At 33.9% G+C, this 15,985-nt stretch overlaps 6 protein-coding genes across 6 annotated transcripts; 3 read left to right on the forward strand and 3 right to left on the reverse strand.

The window, feature by feature from the left end:
* Positions 1–98: 98 nt before the first annotated feature.
* DFA_07676 (uncharacterized protein) lies at positions 99–3,845 on the reverse strand (the record flags this gene model as incomplete). Its single annotated transcript, XM_004355120.1, has 5 exons — positions 99–705; positions 768–937; positions 1,018–3,077; positions 3,600–3,738; positions 3,798–3,845. The coding sequence occupies 5 exons, from the start codon at positions 3,843–3,845 to the stop codon at positions 99–101; spliced, it is 3,024 nt and encodes a 1,007-aa protein (XP_004355172.1).
* Positions 3,846–4,067: 222 nt separating this feature from the next.
* DFA_07677 (uncharacterized protein) lies at positions 4,068–5,970 on the forward strand (the record flags this gene model as incomplete). The annotated part of the gene is made up of 4 exons (XM_004355121.1): positions 4,068–4,101; positions 4,192–4,440; positions 4,622–4,844; positions 4,959–5,970. The coding sequence occupies 4 exons, from the start codon at positions 4,068–4,070 to the stop codon at positions 5,968–5,970; spliced, it is 1,518 nt and encodes a 505-aa protein (XP_004355173.1).
* Positions 5,971–6,223: 253 nt separating this feature from the next.
* DFA_07678 (uncharacterized protein) lies at positions 6,224–7,380 on the forward strand (the record flags this gene model as incomplete). The annotated part of the gene is made up of 4 exons (XM_004355122.1): positions 6,224–6,268; positions 6,365–7,053; positions 7,125–7,185; positions 7,225–7,380. The coding sequence occupies 4 exons, from the start codon at positions 6,224–6,226 to the stop codon at positions 7,378–7,380; spliced, it is 951 nt and encodes a 316-aa protein (XP_004355174.1).
* Positions 7,381–7,657: 277 nt separating this feature from the next.
* On the reverse strand, positions 7,658–8,923 carry DFA_07679 (uncharacterized protein; the record flags this gene model as incomplete). The annotated part of the gene is made up of 1 exon (XM_004355123.1): positions 7,658–8,923. The coding sequence occupies one exon, from the start codon at positions 8,921–8,923 to the stop codon at positions 7,658–7,660; it is 1,266 nt and encodes a 421-aa protein (XP_004355175.1).
* A 368-nt stretch (positions 8,924–9,291) lies between these two features.
* Positions 9,292–12,397, forward strand: DFA_07680 (uncharacterized protein; the record flags this gene model as incomplete). Its single annotated transcript, XM_004355124.1, has 4 exons — positions 9,292–9,370; positions 9,751–10,031; positions 10,107–10,892; positions 10,970–12,397. The coding sequence occupies 4 exons, from the start codon at positions 9,292–9,294 to the stop codon at positions 12,395–12,397; spliced, it is 2,574 nt and encodes an 857-aa protein (XP_004355176.1).
* A 100-nt stretch (positions 12,398–12,497) lies between these two features.
* Positions 12,498–15,605, reverse strand: DFA_07681 (ankyrin repeat-containing protein; the record flags this gene model as incomplete). Its single annotated transcript, XM_004355125.1, has 3 exons — positions 12,498–14,650; positions 14,738–15,317; positions 15,405–15,605. The coding sequence occupies 3 exons, from the start codon at positions 15,603–15,605 to the stop codon at positions 12,498–12,500; spliced, it is 2,934 nt and encodes a 977-aa protein (XP_004355177.1).
* Positions 15,606–15,985: the final 380 nt, after the last annotated feature.

A 15,985-nucleotide genomic window follows, 5' to 3' on the forward strand; every position in this document is an offset into this window, starting at 1 on the left:
GATCTTAATAAATAAATAAATCTCTTGTTTAAATTTTATATATCAAAACTGTTGAGAAAGTTGGCGAGTAGATGTTGGCGTGGATTAATATTAATATATTAGTTTGTATTATTACTATTAGGTGTCCGTGTTGTTGGTTGTTGTTTTGATTTTTTAATAATGGGCTTGATGATTGGGTTATTATTATTATTATTAGTCGGGTTGGAGTGGTTGTTGTTTGTTGTTGAAATTAAAGGTGGTTTAGTTGAATTACCATTAGTAGTAGTAGTCGCCGCTATTGTTGTATCAATTGATTTCTTTTTCATTTTAACTATAGTTGTATTATTATTATTATTATTATTATTTACATTATTATTATTATTATTTGTTATTGTTGTATCATTTTTTTGAATAAATTCATCAATTGTATCATTACTATTACTACGAATTAATAAAGGTGGGGTACTACCAATATTAATGGAGTCCTCCATGATTTGGAAATCTTGTATTCCCTTGATGAGCATTGATTTGAATTTACTATGTTCCTTTTTCGATCTTTTCAATTCCTCTTGGAGATCAGCAATCTTTTTAGCTTCCATCAATTGACATCTCTTTTTCCAATTATGTAATTCACTATTGAGCATATCCTTTTCACTAGATAATAATTCATGTGAAATGGTTTGATTTTCAATATCTTCTTTTGATAAACTAATTTCTTGTTGTTTTCTAAAAATAAAAATATTATATTAACTTAACAGTTGTAAATAATATTAATCTATATATCTTACTCTTCATATAATTTATGTAAACTATTAACTTGACGATTTAAAGTTTCAATCATTTCTTTTAATTTCAAATTCTCATTTTCTAAATTATATTTCTCTTGTTCTGTCATTTCACAATAATAAATAAATTTTTCTTTTTCTTTTTCAATCTTTGTTATATAATCTTTTTGAATCTAAATAATTAAAAATAAATGGTAAGTTGTTGTTGTTGTTAAAACATGATATCAATCTGCTGCCGCTGCTTTTGACTTACAAAATCAATTTTAGAATTTAATCTATTATGAATATGTTCAATTTCTTGATGATGTTTAACATCTTTTTCCTCGAGGATTGACATTGTATCTTGAAGTTGTTTTGAATTTCTTTGGAGTATATCTTCAAAATGTGAGAGTTTCTTTTTGAGTGAATGAGTTTCCTTTTCCTCTTTGATCTTTTCGTTTTGCAATCTGATGATTTCAGAATTCTTTTCGTCTATTTGTTGGTCGAGTGATGCTTTGTTTCTCTCCAATGCACTTGCCTTTAGTGAAATACCAATCAAATCGGTTTGCAAGTGACTTTTATCTTCTTCCAATTTCCCATTTGTCTGAAGTGCAATTTGTACTCGTCTCTCCAACTCTTTGGCACGTGTCGACGATAATGTATATTTCTCCTTGAGCAATGAAATGACTTCATGTAAATCATCTATATTACTTAGATCTGGATCATAATAAAATTCTTCTGTCGCCCATCCAATACCTTCAAATTCATCACCATCATCTTCATCGTTATCACTGTCTTTGTCGTCTTGATCGTCATCTTGATCACTACCACTACTACTATCGCTAGAAATAGTTGGTGATCCAGTTGGACTAGTTGATTGTATCTTGTAAGAGAATGATTGTTTGATAGGTGGTTCCTTTTTCTTTTTCTTTTTCTTTTTTGATTGTATTGATTTTCGAGTTTCACCTCCAGGGATTGGTAATTTTTTAGATGGTTTACTTGTATTCTTTTTAACCCATTCCTGGTCAAATTGAAATTGCATATCTGATTCACCTGCACCTCCCAATCTACGCCTGGAATGATGATCGTCATCACTGTCGTCAGAGTTGTCATAGGCTGATTTCCGTCTCCTACGACTTGAAAATGTCTCTGGATTCAAAGACAATAGAGTACTAAAGAGATCCTTGTCACTGGTTTGTTTAACCAGTCCGTGTCCAACTCCCATTACCTTTTTTTGTAAATTGGTATGACTTGTTGGTGGGTATTGTACATGTTGTTGTTGTTGTTGATGATTATTATTATTATTACTAATATGACTATTGTTGACATTAACAGTCGTAGTAGTAGTAGTATTATTACTACTGTTATTACTATTACTGTTATTATTATTACTATGATGATTAGGAGATGAAGGATTAGACTTGCTAATTAGATGTGATATTGTTTGATGTAATGTCATATTTCCACTTCCATTGGTACCATTGCTACCAGTACTACCTTCATCATCGGAACTTCTTGGAGCAGGTAAATTTGAATCATCAAATGATGATGATGTAGACATTGCCCTTGCTCTTTGATTAGTATGTGTATTGGTATTTGTGTTGTTGTTGTTTAAGTGGTTATGGTTGTTGGAAGACGACGAAGATCCAGGAAGAGAAGGAGATGTAGATGAATAAGTTGAAAATATACTATTGAGATTTGAATTACCACCACTTGTTCCAATTGGACTGGTCGATCCAGACCCAGACCCAGACCCAGATCCAGCACTAGCAGTACTACCAGTTGATAGATTGAGAGAGTTTGAACGTGGTCTAGATGATCCATTTAAACGACGCGGTGAAATGGGATTGGGTTTTACATAGTATGGGTAGATGGGTGTGATGATGGGAGGCGATGATGAAATGGGTGACCCTCCACCACTGCCACCACTACTGCCACCACCATTGCCGCCACCACCACCATAACGTCGTGGTGTAGGAGGTGGTGATATGAGACGAGTGGGTGTGCGCACTGGTGACATGGATCGAGATCGACACGGTGAAGGAGGAGGCGATGGAGGGTTAGATATCTCTCGACTACAATTGACCGATGGGTTGTTGGGATAGAGGGACCGAGTCATTGCAAGAAACGAGTCACGAAACTCTTCAAAATCAATCTCTTGATCTCCATACTCTGCCAACTGCTTTTGCATCATCATAATAAACTCGTCACTCACCGTCGTACCGGTAAATGACTTGATCGCTCTCTTTAAATCATCTTTATCAAACATTTTCAAATCTTCTCTATTGTTATTACTGTTACTATTGTTATTACTACTTTTTACTATGTTTGTTACTTAGTATTATTACTATATACAAAAAAGAAGTAGTTAAACTCCTTGAAGAGTTATTTCTCATCTATCTTTTCCTCTCTCAAAACCTCTCTTTCTTGTATATCTCTATTAATCTATCTATCTATCTGTATGTTATCTATCTATGTTATAATAATAATAATAATAATTGGTTGAGGAGGATTAAGTAATTGAAGTGATGATTGCGAGAGTAGGTAGTATGTATTTATATGTTATAGTCGACTATAAAGTTGAGTGTTGTGTTGTGTCTTTGCAAAGCCAAGCCTGTGAACTTAAATGGATTATTTGTTGTTTATTTGTTTGGGATTTCTTTAATGGTTTTGTCCCTCGAAAATGGTAGAAGTTTGTTTGGTTGATTTTCCAACCAGCACTTTACTTTTAGTGTAATATTTTTTCGCATTTGTTGTAATAGTTTAGTTCATTGAACTATAATGTAATTTAATGTTATTGTATTACTTACTACTCACACAACAACAACAGTAGTCTAGAGACAACTATGAATCAACCATCTACTGAACAATAACTTAAATGGTGATATTGTAAGACGATTGAAAGGACAGCGCTAGATAGATCGGTATAGAACAAAAAGGTAGTAACCCGAGAGAGATAGAGACTACGGTCGTAGTCATCGATAATGGTGTAGGACTACTACTACTACTACGAATATTAATCGACAACAACAACAACATCAACAACAATAATACATAGTAGGCAGTGGTATAAAAGAAGACAAAGTCTTGTGTGACAGACATCTCTCAATTAATATTTTGGCTAGCCATAATTAACAACAACCACCCAACAACATGTTTTAATTTAAATTTTATTTTTATTTTTAAATACCTGGAACATCAGATTGCAGAATGATGATGATAAAGTTGCGTATTATTGTTTCTAAAGAGAGGAGAGAGAGAGAGAGTAGATTTTATTTGTTTGTTAATTTAGTTAATAATTAAATTAATATTATTTATATTGAAATGACGAGACACAGTAAATCAGTCAATCAACTTGGTATGCTTTACAAACTACTGTTACCCACTACCTACTAATACTAACTACTTTTATACTTTATATATACCAAAAAAGATCTTAAATTGGTAGAATTCAATCAAGACAATGTAATAGCACTACTTCATCATTGTGGACTTGGTTATGACTGGGCTACAGAGATTTGGAAAAGATTGGATAATAATGGAGTTGGTTGTTTTGATCATGTATCAGTTATCTTTTACCATGCTGAACACCTCGACCTCAAAAGAGCCATATTTCAAGGAATATTAAATCTTGGACACCAACTAGAGTTGGCCAAGTTACTCCCTCAACCTTCTTTTAAACCTGTTATTACACATGGTAAGAAAGAAAAACTAACATAACTTGGTTTATAAACCTCATATCTTTTGTACTTACCATGTTTCATTCCCCTTTTCTTTTTTCTGTTTTTTTCTTTTTTTATTTTGTGAAACTTTAGAATTTACTATTCCATTTATTTCAAAATATGTAACACAACCAAGAAGATTAGAAAATTTTATAGATAGAAAATATATTCTTGCTGTAATTGAGGATCATATCGATTCAAATATTCAAAACTCCAAGAGTATGATGAGACAGGATCATCACTTTTTGTATATAGTCAATGGACGTGGAATGGGTAAAACAATGACTGGATTTCGTACTTCCAACTTTATGTTAGAGTCTCCAAAGTATCAACAATTTACAAGATATAGTATTTATATTGATTTATCAAATGAATTTAGGTTTGTATTTTATTCAAAAAAAAAAAAAAAAAAAACAATCAATCAATAGAAATGTTTTGAAACAAAATGTTTTCTTACTTTTTTTCTTTTTCTTTTTCTTTTTCTTTTTCTCAGATATGATGAAAATATGGATAAAAATATATCAATAGAAATGTCATTAGGAGTAAGAATTGCTTCATGTATTACAGGTGTAAATTGGAAAAGTTTATGTTTAAAATTTAAAGATAGAATGGAACAATTAACCTTTTCAGTTGTTATGAAAAGATTGGCAACATTGAGATCACAACAACAACAAAATCCTCTTCCTCCTTGTTTGATTTCAATTCATCTAGATGAGATTCAAGTAAACACCAAGTTTACTCGTGAAATTCTAAATCTTATTGGTTGTTTTATGTGCTCATCATCGTCGACGATGACTTCTTCTTCCAATCAACAATCAATGTCTGACGGACAAATACTCAATATCATCATTATACCAATTCTTACTGGTACCTCTTCAAAGGGATTGAGACCACAAGCCAATGATTCATATGGATTAAAATCAATCACCTTGTTACCATTCACCACCAAAGAAAGTTGGGATTTTATGTATATGCATATTCCTCTTCTCAATACCGACTATCTACCAGAGAATTGTTTCGATCATATACTAAATAGTATGGGAGGGATACCACGTATCCTTGATGTCTTTAGAACCAACATTGGATTGGATGTTGAACTTGACCACTTGACCGACCACTTTGTCAATACAATGGCCACAATCGACGAACAATACCATGTTTCATCTCAATGGATCAAGGCCTCTGGCTCCAAGGAAAACTTGTTAAAGATGATTTCATGGGTTATCAACTCAACCCCAATAGATCTCTCAACTATTGTCGATGAAAAGACTACCATTGAAGATATCATGAAATATGGTATCATCTTTATCAAAGGTGATCCAAAAGACCCAGACAACAACTATCTTTCTTATCCTCTCATCATTCTCGAAATTCTCAATAGATTTCTTCACTTTGCCAATATCAATATAATTGAGCACGCAACTGCAATAACAACAACATCATTCACTGGAAATAGTTCAAACAACAACAAGAACACCAGAACCAACAAATTTAAATGGAGATGAACAACCATACATTTTGAATTCAAAAGTATTCTATAATAATAATATTAATAATAATACAAAATGTACACTTCCATATTTTTGATCTATTAATACAAGCAAACAAGCAAACAAATAATTAATTAAATAAAAAGATAGTAATTATTTAATAGGGACATTTTGGCGCCAAAACTATACAAATTTGAAAATTATGAGAGTACTAAAACTATATTGTTAACAAAACAATTAATTAATCAAATATATATATATATCAATAATGTCAATTAATTACGTACATCCAATTGACAATGTTAAACAAATTGTATGTAGTAATTGTTCATGTTTTAAATTGATTGATGGATTGGGATTTATATCTAATGACATGCACTGATCATTTTTTATATTATATTATATATAGTTTATCGAATCAGATCAAGAACTAAATACTATTCAACATCAATTAAATCATGATTTCTATCAACTCTATGATCAAAGTGCATCTTGTAATCCAATTAAAATAGGAGAGAGAATTAAAAGATTACAAGATGAGATGGTGTCGATGATGAAAGATATAGAATACATACGAAATACAAAAGAAAGAATGGTCGATAGATGTTCAACACAATTAATCAACAATAGAACAATGATTCAACAATTGAGGAAATCAACTGATCCTACCTACACTCAAATATCAAATGAAGAAGATTATATCTTTTCAAATTTTAAAAAGATTATTAGCAGTAATAATGGTAATGGAAGCGGTGATCAACAACCTTCATCATCCATATCATCCACATCGTCAGTATCAAATAATTTCACAACAACAACAACAGCATCGAAATACATGTTAAAAAATAGTGATCAATTAAACCTGGAACTACAAAAAACTACTCAAATGTTGGCTGATAATAATATCCATGTTGTTTCTATTCAACAACAACAACAACAGCAACAACAACAACAGACAATGAATCAACAACCATTACCATCGGTGGTACCAAGTGAACTAGAAAAACAAACTACCTCTTCAACAACAACCTCTTCAACTACAACTACTACACATCCAGTTGTTGAAAAGAAGAGATCTAAAAATGTGTATAGACCAATGTATGTAGTTTCCAACAAAGTGAATGATAGAGTAATATATTAATATTTAATATTTATTTAATTGATTATAGAAGTGAAAAAGAATTTAATTCAATAAGTGAATCAATAAGAGGAAGATGTAAATTAGATGATGTAAATAAGATATATGAAAAGGTAGTATTGTTTTACAAGGATAAAGCAAATGCCAAGGTAATTTTAACAAAACAACAATTGGCAATGCAAGGTTGTAAAGTATTGGGATTGTCTGGTGACCAAGCAATACTTTGTCTCAAAGCATTAAAAATAATTGATATTAATAAACATGGTATCATTATTAAATCATTGTAAATCTTTTCTTTAATTATTATTATTGTTTTATTATTTATTTATTTCGTTTAAATTAAATATTGAAAAAGGAAATTAAATATTGAATGGAATGGATAGGGAACTAGGTTGAGTTGAGTTTTGGGGGGTGGGGATAAGTTAAAAGACCGGATAAATTATTAATTAATGAATTATTTATAAAAGTTGATTATACACTGTTGCTATTGGATTGAGGGGTGAGAAGGTGAGGGTGATAGGTGATAGGTGATAGATGATTTGATTAGATTTGTTTGAATTTGCCTTAAGATGAAGAAGTAGTAGTAGTTGTTGAAGTTGTAGATGAGGTTTTAGATTTTTTGGTTACTTTCTTCTTGCTCTTTGGTACCTTGCCCTTTTTGTTTACGTCTTCTCCCTTTAGATAGTTGAGGATTTTAGTGATGAGTTTTTGTTTGTTGAGACTGCTGGTGCCGGTCATGCCCTCCTTTTTACAAAACTCTGACAATGGCTCAATGTTGAAGCAGTTGTGGAGCGTGTCTCTGTCTACACCCTTGGCAATCTTGCTGATGGGTGGATTAACGTATTTGCCATCGTGGTAGTATCCTCCGAGCTTGTTGGGGTTGGATTTGGTGGGACGGGCGGTATCGACCTGGTCTTCTGAATCACTGTCCGAGTCAGAATCCGAGTCACGGTCATCTTGCTTACGCTTTGGTGCGGCAGCAGCCTTCTTCTTGCCGTTGGTTGCAGCAACCTCGGTCTCTAGCTTGGTCACTGGTTTCTTGACACGCTTTCCAGCTGCAGAGTCTGAGGACTTGGCAGCAGCAGCTGGTTTGGCAGGAACACGTTTGGAAGCAGCACGAGCTTGTCTCTTGACTGCTTCAGCTGGCTTCTTGGCGTCTTTGGCGGCAGCAGCCTTGGCAGCTGGTTTCTTGGAGTCTTTGGCAGCTGGTTTCTTGTCCTTGGCAGCTGGTTTCTTTGGTGCGGCAGCGGCGGTCTCCTCTTCTTCTTGCTCCTCTTCATCTTCGTCTTCTTTGGTTTCACCACCTTCGAGGTCGTACATGGCCTTCATCAATTGGTCAGTGTCCTTGGCAGTGTCGCCCGAGTGGGTGACCTTGAGGTCGGTGCAGTAGCACTTGAGCACGTCCTTGTTGAGCTTAAAGAACATCTTGTTGACGCCCTGCAAAAACGATTCCTCCTCGATACGACTGATACGCTCGGCCTTGGTCTCGGCCTCATTGTCGTCGCCGAGCTTGAGCTGTTCGACAACACTCTTGAGTGAGTCGGCGCTGAGACGGTCGAGTGCGGCCGACAGCCCGTGTGTCTCAAACTCCTTGGGCACCTGATCGACGTCGATCTTGAGGTCACCGGCAAAGATGGGCTTGAAAGCCATATCCTCGAGCAAAAAGGCATATGTCTGACCAGACACCAATGTCTTGATCATCGAAAGCAACTCTGGCTTCTTTGGTGCAGATGGAACCTCCTTACCAAATGTTACCAATGTTTGTTTCAACGAGTCTGCTTTCAATCGATCAAATTGCTTGATCACGTTTTGAAGTTGTTGTGATATCATTCTCTCTCTATTATATATTTAATAATATTCCACTTGATCTATTTGGATTGTATGATGATGATGATGATGATGATGATAATAATAATAATACTTTTGTATATTGTGTATTATAATTATAATCCTTTGTCTTGTTTTTAATAAATTTGTTTCTTGTTTAGTTTACCTACAACAAATAAAGAAACAGACAGACAGCAGACAGTGTTTATGTATTAGTATATATGATTGACTAGTATTATATAACTATATACTATACTATACGATACTATATCAATTTCTAGAAATGCATCTCTAATCTAAACTTTCTTCTTCTTTCCTCAAAGTTGTTTGTCGAGCCAAGAGATTTGAAAGATAGTTTTTCCAAGAATGCAATGATTATCGATGAGATAGTAGTATGTATGAGAGGGGGAGATGAAGGGGATGATATACCTACAAAGAAAGAAAGAGTATGTATAATACTTTGGGTAAGACAGTCTAGGTGACGTTAGTGTACGGTACTACTATGAAAATGAGAGAGGAGGTGAGGAGCGACACTGTGAAGATCCCAAAACACAAAAAGTGACCGTTGCAAAAATAAATTCAATTTTTTTATCTTTTTCCCGCCACTTTTAAACCCACAAAGCAGCTTTTGAGCAAACCACCAATCCAATCTTTCGCAGTTCAATTTTACGGTCGGCCATTATTGTGTTCAATGAATATATGACATTAACTTACTATCAATGATATGAGGAATCAGAATCTTTATACTTTAGAATATATATATATATATATATAAATATATAATTTATTGGATAAATAATATTAATAATATAGTTTATATTTAATTAAAGTTGCTGACTTCGAAAAAAATGGGAAAGCTAGTTTGAAATTTCATTCATCCATTATTATTATTATCCCATTCATTTCAACAATCATGTCAAAGAAAGTAATACTTCAATATAATGGTGCATTACATGATATCGTTATAGAGAGTGATATGATTGTAGAACAATTAAAAGCACACATCTACTCGATCACTAGTATTCCACCATCTAATCAAAAGATACTTGGATTGGTCAAGAGTGCTCTAGTCAAAGATGATACTATACTTTCATCATTGGATATTAAAGATGTATGTGTATAAATAACAAACTATGATGATGATTTATGATGATTGTTAATATTCTTTGTTTGTTTGTTTGTAAAGGGTCAAAAGATTATGGTGTTGGGTCAAAAGGAAGAGGTTGGTGTAACAACAACAACTCCTGTTACTCCTGCTGCTGCTGCTAATACTACTACCACCACAACTACAACTAGTAGTAGTAGTACCGAGGGGGATGGGGAATACTTTGAACCAAGTATATGGACACAAGAATGTACAAGAGTCTATTTAGGTAAAAATGATCAAATGCAACCAAGATATGAAGATCAACAAGGTAGAACCGTTTGTTTTGCTTGTTCAACTACATGTTATGCAGCCAACACAATCAAGTGTGTACCAAAAGTAACACCTTTTCATTGTCAGTGCTCTGAACATGACCATGTGGCTGGCCACGAATGTCTATTTGGACCACGTATAGACTCTTACAAAAATCCAAACAAATCATCATTACAAAAAATGAAAGAACAATTAATATCAAATTTAAAACAATCTTTATCAAAATCATTACAACAACAACAACAACAACAACAGCAACAACAGTCACCACAAATTAATAATAATAATTTAGGTGGTCCATATAATGGACCAATGCCAACACCAGATCAACAAGAAAGAATGATAAGCACAATTGAATCAAATTACAAATGTATATTACATTATGAAAACAAGGATCTTCAACAAAAAGCATTATCATTGGTACCAAAGGAAATATTACAAAATCGTAAAGGGTTACCTTTAAAAAAGGGACCTGAACAAATGAGAGAATTATTAAATTGGTTTAAACATTCTTTCTTTAAATGGGTTGATGCTCCTCCATGTGATTATTGTATGGTATGTAATAGAGATATAAATATATATAAATATAAAATATACATATACATAAATATTTATCAAACTTTTTATTTTAGTCACAAACAAGAGGAGTTGGAACAACCACACCATCAGCACAAGAAAAGTTATATAGAGCCGGTGTAGTTGAATTGTATCAATGTGCCTATCAACATCAAACTAGATTTCCTAGATACAATGATACTGGAAAGTTGATGGAGACTAGAAGAGGTAGATGTGGTGAATGGGCAAATACATTTACTTTGTTTTGTAGAGCTCTTGGGTACAGATCACGTTATGTTCATGATTCAACAGATCATGTTTGGACAGAGGTTTGGATTGAAGAGGAGAATAGATGGGTTCATTGTGACAGTTGTGAACCACTCTATGACGCACCTCTGACATACGAAGCTGGATGGGGAAAAAAGTTGGCATACATCTTTGCCTATGAAGTTGACGGTTGTTTTGATGTCAGTCGTCGATACACTGCCAAATACAACGAACTACTTGGACGACGTGACCGTGTGCCAGAACAATGGCTTGAAAACTATTTGACACGTGTCAACCAAAAGATATTGGACCGTATCAAAGACAATGACCAGAAAACCCATCGATCTCATCGTTTAGAGTGTGAAGCCAAGGATTTGGCAGGTTCTAAAAGACAACTTACAAGTGATGAGTTACAACCACGTGCATCTGGATCTGAAGAATGGAAATCTGGTAGAGGTGAAATGGGTGATGGTCAATCAACAAGATTACAACAACAAAAATCAATCTTTCCACCATCATCAATGAAACCTAGTGAAAGACCAGTCATCAAGGAATCAATTATCAAATTTGACAAGAATAACATTTCCTCTCAACTAACGAATCAAATCAACATGATTGGACATTGTAATATATCTTCATCGTCATCTGATAAATGTATTCAATTAACCAATAGAGCCAATGATCAATGTGGAGCATTTTGGGTAAAAGAAACACAAAATGTAGATAGAGATTGGATTGTTAATATTGGTTTTAGAATTGATGGAAAGGGTGCTGATGGTATGGCATTTGTTCTTCAGAACCATGCGATCAATATCATTGGAAAAAGAGGTGATGGTCTTGGTTATGATGGTATTGAAAACTCGATGGCTGTTGAATTTGACATGTATGAGTCAAAGGGATCGTGTGCCGATCCAAATGGTAATCATATTAGTGTACATTGTAATGGTGACAATAAGAATACATCACATCATCGTTGTTCATTGGCTTGCTCGGCTCCCTTTGGTGATCGTTCCATCAATGACGGGTCTGTTCATCAAGCATCGATTGTCTACTCTGCCGAGAAAAAGACTCTCAGTGTATGGTACGATAACTACTATATCATCTCTGACGTTTCAATTAATCTATCCAACAAATTGGATTTAATTGATGGTAAAAAAGCATGGATTGGAATGACTGCATCAACAGGTGGTATAAATCAATCTCATAACATTCTTGAATTTGAATTTGGTTATCTTTAAAAAACACAAATAGACTTAATATATAATGTACAACAAACAAATAAATAAATAAATAATGTGTAAATAAATAAATAATTGTTTTTAAATTTATTATATTATATTAAATTTTCTTTTTTCTCCTTTTCTTTCTTTGTGCTGCTCCACTATCACTAGCACTTGTATCAAATTCACTTGAACTTGTAGTAGATGTAGAAGTAGTTGAAGTTGTACTTGTTGATTCGTTATTTTTGTTATTAGTATTTTTAAAAGGTGTTGAAAAGTAATCATCAGCAGCAACCTTTTTCTTAAAGGGTGATGGTGTTGGTAAAGGTGAATAGGACCCAGTAATCGATCCAAGTGTTTGTGTAGGATCGGTAGTATTATTTAAATTCCAAGGAATACCCGATGATGATTCCCTAGCAGGTGTTGAAAATAGAGAAGATGATGGTTTGGATGCCGACATTTTTGGTGTTGAAGATAATTTCATACTTGCAATAAATGCTTCCTCCTCTTCACTAACCTTTCTTTTACTTGGAGTTGAATCTGAACTTGATGATCTTAAATTATTATTAATATTATTTTGATTATTTGCAGGTCTTTTTCTTGCAACTGGTCTTGGTTTTTTGGGAGGTTCATCAATCTTTGATGGAGATGGTCTATATGATGATGAATATTCATCATCACTGTTGTTGTTGTTGTTGTCGCTATGTACACTATAAGTATCACTGTCACTTGATATTCCACTTGCACTACTTTCAGTTGGTGCACTTGTCCATGATGTCTTTTTAAAGGTTTTCGATTGCATTGGTTTCTTTCCAGCAGCACTGCTAGCACGTTTCTTGGCAACTGATCGTTGTGGTTTGGGTGGTGGTGTCTTTGGTTCTTTTTCTTTTTCCTTTTCCTTTTCTTTCATCTCTTTTTCCTTTAATTTTCTAGTTCTTGAAGTAACTCCAAATTGTCTTGCAACCTCTCTTTGTAATTCCTCCTCTGACGAGTCATTCATCAATGAAATGGATATTTTCATTGGACTATCATCATTTTCAATCTCTGTCTCTGTATCTGTATCAGAGTCTGACGTATCTTGATGATTCTTTGATGCTTTTTTCATCACTGGATGATGTGTTGGTTTCTTTGGTGATCGTTTTTTCTTTTTTGGTGATGGTTTTCTTGTTGGTTTATCATCATCATCATCCATCCTAATAACAATATCATCTCCTCCAAATTCCATATCCATTTCTTCATCTTCATCTCTTTCATCAGCACTAACTTTTTTTCTTGAAGCTGTTGGTTTTTTCTTTTTAGTTTTCTTTGTCGATAATGTTGATGATTTCTTGTTTTTGGTTGGTGATATAATGATTTCTTCTTCTGTTTCTTGGTCGTCGTCGTCGTCGTCTTCATCTTCATCATGATCTACATCAACATCTATATTTGGACCAATATTATTTCCATTTTCATCCAAGTCTCCATCCAAATCTGCTTTCTTTGTTGCTTTCTTTTTTCTTGGTGCTGGTTTCTTCTTTTTAGCGGGTGTAGGTTTCTTTTTCTTTTCCTTTTCCTTTTTCTTTTCATCTTTATCCTTTTCTTCATCTTGTTCACTTTCTTCTTCTTCCTCATCTTCTTCATCTTCATCACTACTATCAGATTTCTTTTTCTTCTTTCTTCTAGTTGATGCAGGTGGTTTCTTTTTTCTACTCCATTTATAAGTTTCATCGACATCTGGAAATTCAGTTGCCATTTCAATAGGGGCAATTGCTTCATCATCATCTTGATCGACGACTACTTTCTTTTTTCTAGATTTGGGAAGATTTTCTTTTAATTTCATTCCGGCAATGTTTAACTTTCTCACTGCTCTGTCTGATCTTCTCTTTTCGTTTCTCTTTTCTCTCTTTTGTTCCTTTTTCTCCTCCTTTTCCTTTTCCTTGGCTTCCTTGTCCTTTTCCTTTGCCTCTTTGTCTTTTTCCCTTTGTTCTTTTTTCTCTGCCTTTTCCTTTTCCTTTTGTTCCTTTTTGTCCAAAGCGTCTTGAGAAAACTTTGGTTTCCTTTGAGACATGACCATCGAGTCAATGATGGGCACATAGAGATTTGGTATGGTTTTACCCGTCTTTTCGCATATATACAAACACAATTCCCGGTGTCCCTTTTCATTGGCCACATCTGCGCTATCCTTGGCATCGACATATCTCATCAACGTAGTATCACATTGAGCATCTATTAAAGTTTGAACCATCTCTCTATTACCTTGAAATGCTGCTAAAATAAGTGCACTATATCCGTCTAAACAAAAAATAAATAAAAAGTAAGTATATATATATATTCCTTCTATCATACTATTGTTATTATTATTCTATATTTCTTTCATACTATTATCTTGAATATCTAAAATATCAGGTTTAGTAGCAAAATATTGGATGACTGGCATATTATTTGCTTGAATGGCACGATGTAGAGCAGACTTTCCTTGTGTATTTACTTTGATCAATGATACACCTGCTTCTACAAGGAATTGTACCATATCACGATTTGATTTTGAAGCAGCAACGTGCAATAGAGTGTTTTCAGATTCATCGACTAGTTCATCCAAATCAACTTCTTCAGTATCGATGAGTGCCTTGACAATCATCATATCACCGGCGAGAATGGCATGATGTATCATTGTCAGGCCACTGCCTTCTTTGTATTGAACGTCACCACCAAGTGCTATCACCAATTTGACAGTGTTGAGTAGTCCCTGTTTGACAGCAATACCCAACGGTGACGTTTGATGTGTCGCAGCCATTAAATTAACATTGGCACCTCCAATTTGTACCAACCATCTAACAACATCATTGTGACCATAGAAAGTAGCCAATGACAATGCAGTATTACCACATGAACTATAATCTACAAACATTCCATCTTGAATACATTTTAATACTCCAATCACTGATCCTGCTCTTGCATACTAAATATAGAAATCAAATAGAAAAGAGTTAATAATAAAGTGTGGTTGATGATTATGATGATAATAATAATAATCTCAGACATGTACTTGATGTAGTCTTAAACCTAAAGCCAAATACTCTTTTTGTTGGTCTTTTGTAAAATATTCGTTGTCTTTGATGGTTAGATCGTCTTTAAAGTCTTTGCTAGCTACAGTTTTACGAGTATTAGAAGAAGAGGAGGTAGAAGCAGCTGTAGCTTGTGGTTGGTTTCCTCCGTCATTCTCGTCTTCACTTCCTCCACTATCCATAGTATTACTACTACTACTAGTATATTATTACACACACTTGAACCGTCGTTGGTACCTTCTTATCTGAATCTATCTAAAAGTTGATATTACTACTACTTCCTATTTACATATATCTATCTATCTCAAACTACTAGTACTAGAGTATTGAACGAAACTTTGATTTTAATGCAGTGGCACACAGAAAACTGGTAAATTAAATTTTTTTGTTTCCCTCGCATTTTCCAACGGTTGCATTTTCGTTGTATTACATTGCCTAGTATTAATACTGGCAATATTAAATTTAAAGAGGATTTATTTATTTATTTATTGACTGGAGTGGTGGAGAGTATCTTGATCAGATTGGGATTGCGATGCGATGCGATGCAATGTGATGTGATGGA

Source organism: Cavenderia fasciculata (assembly GCF_000203815.1).
Source record: "Cavenderia fasciculata unplaced genomic scaffold Scf_ET2XIPL01COFD4-5, whole genome shotgun sequence".
Classification (NCBI taxonomy): Eukaryota; Evosea; class Eumycetozoa; order Acytosteliales; family Cavenderiaceae; genus Cavenderia; species Cavenderia fasciculata.